This window comes from Phalaenopsis equestris, unplaced genomic scaffold, assembly GCF_001263595.1.
Source record: "Phalaenopsis equestris unplaced genomic scaffold, ASM126359v1 Scaffold000251, whole genome shotgun sequence".
Lineage (NCBI taxonomy): Eukaryota > Viridiplantae > Streptophyta > Magnoliopsida > Asparagales > Orchidaceae > Phalaenopsis > Phalaenopsis equestris.
In genome coordinates this window covers 1,995,809-2,001,808 of record NW_018164693.1, presented here as the reverse complement: position 1 = coordinate 2,001,808, position 6,000 = coordinate 1,995,809, and the positions used below count along the sequence as shown (strand labels likewise).

General features: G+C 34.0%; 1 protein-coding gene across 3 annotated transcripts in view; it reads left to right on the top strand.

Annotated features, from left to right (window-relative positions):
* Positions 1–1,366: 1,366 nt before the first annotated feature.
* LOC110024304 (membrin-11-like) overlaps positions 1,367–6,000 on the top strand; it is a 34,028-nt gene continuing 29,394 nt past the window's right edge. For all 3 annotated transcript variants that reach the window (XM_020724191.1, XM_020724192.1, XM_020724190.1), the window contains exon 1: positions 1,367–1,762. In XM_020724191.1, the coding sequence (XP_020579850.1) occupies positions 1,458–1,762 (305 nt within the window). In that variant the 5' untranslated portion in view covers positions 1,367–1,457. The remainder of the gene's footprint in view (positions 1,763–6,000) is intronic.

Genomic DNA, 6,000 nt, shown 5'->3' with positions numbered 1-6,000 from the left:
TAGATTGAGCTCATATTAATTAGATTTAAGATTTTTAATCCATAGTTATGTGTTTAATTTAACATAATATCAATTTAATATTTATAGGAAAACTTTTAACCATTTTATTGAGAAATAAAGGTGATTAAACATATTGTTCGTATTGCTCGGATAAATATCACCGGAATGATTCACTGATTCGCGGGTTGAACCAACGATTCACACTGATTTTCATTGGTTTGATGTAGAAATGATTTTGGTGGTTAAACAAACTTATTGTATGCTCAGTTCCTGATTGAATCGGACGAACTGGCCGGTCTAGTTTTTAAATTTTGTTAATAACATAATTAAGAAATATATTTTAAGATTATCATATGGTAATATGCATAATTGAAAACTTAGTATTAATTTTAATGAACAAAATTATATTGTCAATTTGATCTTCATCCATTATTTTCTTAGAATCACATTGTAGGGCTTGCACTTGGATTGCAATGGTTATTATTATAAAATTTATAATTTATAATTATCTTTATAATTATCTTGAGGATATTATTATAAAATTTAAATTTGATTGATTCAATTTAGATTGTCTATTTCTCAAATTATAGCTCAAATATCAAGGGATATCATGAAATCCCAACCCTTCTTTTTCACTTTTATCAAATTTATAATAATTTAATCACACATGTAAATACATAAATTTCTAAAAGTTTTCATATGTAAATAACAATATTTGATTTGTAAACATATTTCTCTAAGATGATATATAGATTAAATATTTAAATAATTTCAATATAATGGACAACACAAAATTAAATTTCCAACGAGATGGGTAGAGCTGTCAAAACGGCTCGTTGTTTGCGAACAGCTCGTGTTCGGCTCGTTCGTTAAGTTAACGAACCGAACACAAACAACAAAAACAAATATTTGTTCGCTCGTTTTAGCTCGAAATACTAATAATTAATTATATATATATATATTTCTTTGACGAACAATATTTTTTAAAATTTAATTGAATACAAGGTTATAAATATTTATAATCAATTAAAAATATTAAGGAAGAAAATATAATAAAAATTATTAAATTAGATTCAAATGACGTTTTAAATCTTATCTAAATCCTTAACATCTTATGACTACGTGATTAGGGTTGTCAAAATGACTCTTTGTTCGTGAAAGGCTCGTGTTCGGCTTGCTAAGCAAACGAGCCGAACACAAACACACTTTTGGAGCTCGAAAAATAAACAAATCAAACACGAGTTATGTTTGGGCTCGCCCATGTTCGACTCCTTTACACCAGTCTAAGGGGACTACTTTCTTTCTTACCTTTGAAGTAAGCTAAAACTGAATTAAGAAAAAATTGACCTTAAAAGGAATATCACTTATCATTAATTCAGAAAACGGAATTCGCTACCTCCTTCCCCTTCCTCCCCGATCGTCTCCCGATCTTGATCTCACCGTCATCGCCGATCTACATGGAGGCCGCTGCCGGCGGAGGAGGAACGCTGTCGGAACTCTATCAGAATGCGCGGCGGCTTCTACTTCGGACGAGGGATGCTTTAGTAAAGCTTGAGAGGCTAGACTCTTCTTCGTTCTCCTCCTCTTCCTCCTATACCTCACAGTTGTCGTCTTCCGCAACGTCGGCTGGTGTTGGGCTGGACCCTGCCGAGTTGTCCCTTTCGATCAGGAGGGATGTCACCCAAGTCCAGTCCCTCTGCGCCGAGATGGACCGTCTTTCGCGCTCTATCGGAGCCAAGGGCCAACGCGAGCTCTGGAAAAGGTAATGCGGCGCCGCGATCTCGCCTTTGTGGTGTGTTATTGAAGTTTACCTTCTTGTTTTTGGTTGATGGTTGTGTTTGCCTATCTCGAGAGATAATTTTAAGCGTAAAGAAAGGTTGATGTCTAGGTGAGCGTCCGAGGACTCTGTCATTTTAAACCGTCTGCAGAAAGATGTCACACGCTCAGTCCCAATATTTGAGTCTAAGCCCTGTCATAATTTTCTCATTGAAGAAGTGCGGCGAGATGATCAGATATTGAGAATGCAAGATGATCAGTTTTGTATTAGGTTAATGAATTTAGTTAATATTTTGGAATTAGTATTAATGATGTTGTTAATCATTGTACATCTACAAATAAGCCTCCAATTGATACGATCTCGGTTCTTGAGTTCCCTCAACCAAAGCACCAATTTATAAGATCTTGTTTCTTGGAACTTGACACTTGGCAATTCGAGGATGATGGCAACTGCAAAATTTTGGTGGGGTAGAAATAGAGAAGAGAAACTCCTACTTAGAAGCAATGATGACAACGGCTATAGAAAATAGGAGGGGTAAGAATATGAAACAATAAACATAGAAATAAAGAGAGAAACTTATGGCATCTTTATCTATTTATCCTATGTATTTAATTGGAGGCTTATTTATAGATGTATAATGATTAAAAACTTTATTAAACTAATTCCTAACTATTCACTACATTTATTAGTCTAATACAAAACTAATTGTCTCACATTCTCAATATCTTATTAAGAGAGCTTGAGAGCATTGCTAATTGTTGCATTTTGTTCGATTTGATTTTGGTGAAAATATTAAGACACTTTTTGAAGTGATGATTGGAATTTTATCTGAAACTCCAAAGTTAAGCGTGCTTTTATGGGAGCACTTTCGGATGGGTGACATTATAGGAAGTTACACCAATAGGATTAAATTGTGCAACCATTAGGCCAAAGCAAACAATATCTAGATTGGGAAGAGTTTGGGCTATTAAAATGGTATCGAAGCGTTGCACTACCCTCTGATCTCGCCTTTGTGTTGTGTTATTGAAGTTTTCCTTCTTATTTTTGGTTGATTGGATTTTATATTTGCATTTCTCGAGAGATAATTTTAAGGGTATAGAAAGGTTTAGGTCTCTCCAAGCATCTGAGGACTGTCATTTTAAACTGTCTGCGGAAAAATGTCGAATGCTCAGTCCCAATATTTGAGTCTGATCCCAATAAATGAAAACGGGGGATCAATTTTATAATTTTCTTATTTCATAAGAGAAGTGTTTGTTGCGGTGAGATGCTAAGATATTGAGAATGCAAGATGATTAATTTTTTATTAGGTTAATAAACATAGTTAATAGTTAGTAATTAGTGTTAATGTTGTTAATCATTGTACATCTATAAATAAGCCTCCAATTGATACAATCTCGTTCCTTGAGTTCCCTCAACTAAAGCATCAATTGATAAGATCTCGTTTCTTGGATCTTGATAATGACAATTTGAGGATACCAACAACTGTAGAAATTGGGTGGGTTAGGAATATGGAAGAGAAACTCAAACTTAGAATGTTAAATAACAATTCAAAGATGACGACTCTAGAAAATAGGAGGGGTAAGAAGAAGAAACAAGAAACACAGAGATAAAGAGAGAAACTTATTGCATCTTTATCTATTTATCCTAATGTCTTTAATTGGAGGCTTATTTATAGATGCACAATTATTAACAACTTAATTAATACTAATTCTTAACTATTCACTATATTTATTAACCTAATACAAAATCCAATTTTCTCACATTCTCCATATCTTATTATGAGAGCTTGAGAGCATTGCTAAATGTTGCATTTTGTTCGATATGATTTTGGTGAAAATATGGTATAATAAAGAAACCGGAGATGTGGCTTTAACTTGTAAAGTGTGAAACCCCTTAAGTAGAATGAAACTGAACTCATAAAAATCAAGATGCTTTGCAGTGTAATGGTTGGAATTTTATCAGAAACTACAAAGTTAAACATGCTTTTATGGGAGCACTCTTCGAATGAGTGGCATTATGGGAAGTTACACCAATAGGACTAAGTCGTGCAACCATTAGGCCAAAACAGAAAATATCTAGATTTGTGAGAGTTTGGGCTATTACAAATGGTATAAGCGTTACACCAGCCTTTTAAGGGAACTAAGTGTCATACAAAATAAAATGATATGCCGTGGGAGACATCATTTGAACTTTTTATGGGACAAATTGCTACATAGTGACGGCCATTTCTTGAATTGGTAGGGGACACTTCTAGAATTCTATCTATCCGGTGAATGATTCTGAGTTAAGAATATTGACGGACGTGTCAGTTATATAAGTGAGGGAGATTGTGAAACCCCTTAAGTATAATGAAGCTAAACTTTTAAAAATCAAGGCACTTTTCGCTGTAATGGCTAGAATTTTATCGAAAACTCCAAAATTAAGCGCGTTGTTGTTGGAGCATTCCTGGGATGGGTGACCTTAGGGGAGGTTACACCAATGGGATCAAACTGTGAGGCTATTAGGCCAATACCGATAATATCTCAATTGATGAGAGTTTGGGTTGCTACATAAAGAATATCATTTTATGCTAAAATATAATTTCTTGAAAGAATTAAATTTCAATTCCATTAAGTGAGATGAATAACTAAGATGTGGTCAGAAATGTTGAGTAATTTGAATTCAAATCCGTTTTTACCGCTTAACACTCGTAAATATTTGATTTGTACCGCATTTTTATCCATTAAAATTTCACCATTTGCAATTGTTTGCTTTGACTTCTACTCTCTAGTTTCTTTTTTCATATTCTTTGTTTGCATTGATTGTTGTGCATTCTTTATTGTGCGTTGTTATTTCTTCATGGCATCCTTTTATGTAAAAAAGGTAGATGGGAAAGCCATAGAATGCACCTTATCTTTAAAAGGAGTTCATCATTTTTTACTCTGAAAAACGTCAAGTGGGACAGGGGCAGAGGCACCTTTCTAAGTTAAATATTTGATCTATGTTAGCATGATTGATACCATGATACTGCGGGACTTATTTATTTTTTAAGCGTGTTGTTTGAAATTTTATATCAGGGATTGGCTTTAACCCCATATCTTTTTTGCTTTATTCATGGATGTTCTTATTGGACATTTACAAGAGGATGTACTTTGGTGTAAGCTTTTCCCTGATAACATCCCTTCTTGGTTCTTATTTGACATTTACAAGAGGATGTACTTTGGTGTAAGCTTTTCCCTGATAACATCCCTTCTTGTGGATAAGACTTGAGAATGTGTTCAGGAAAAAATTGAATTATGGAGGTTGACTTTATAGTTTAAAGGCTTTCATTTGAGTATATCTAAAACTTAATACATGGAACGTAATTTTAAATGTGGTAGATCTAGTGACGAGGTTGCAACAATGGGTGATGAAGTCATTACAACGAGTGACCATTTTAGTTTAAAATATCTCGTGTCTATTGATCAAAGTGATGGTGATATAGATGGAGATGTTATTAGTAGAATTTAAGTTGGATGTTTGAAGTGGAGGAAGAGGAATGCTTCGGGCCTATTGTGCCTATTGTGTGAAAGAAAAGTACTGCTTAAACTTAAAGAAAATTTTTAATAAGATGGTGACCTACAATGCTTTATGGGGCAGAATGTTGGCTTATAAAATAGAAGCATAAAACTAAGTTAAGTGTCGACGGGATGAGAATGCTTAGGTGGATGAGTGATTTTACTCTTAGAGACAAAATGTAAAGTGAATATATCCGTGAAAGAGGTTGTGCTGCTTTATTGGCAAACAAGATTAGAGAGAGTTGTTTTAGATGGTTTAGTCACATTAAATGTCAACCATCTGATGATCCAGTTAGGAAAGTATATGTTATAGATTCGACTTATGTTAAGAAAGATAGAAGTTGACCTAAAAAGACATGGGGATATTGTATAAAAAATGATCTTAATTTATTACAATTACATGAAAATATGACACTCAATAGGATACAATGGAGAAAAAGGATTCATTTAACCGGCCCCATTTAGTGGGTAAAAGGCTTGTTGTTGTTTTCATCGTCGTCGTTGGAAATTTTAATGACAAGCTTATAAGCAAGTCGTGTTGCCTATTGTTGAATTGTCAAGATGTCAATTTTTAGGCTATTTTAATGACTTTCTCAATTTCCTGCTTTTTGACCCTCCCCCTTACTGTCTCTACCCTTGATCTCAATCTCCCCACTCCTTTTACTCCCCTATCTCACTTAATGGTTT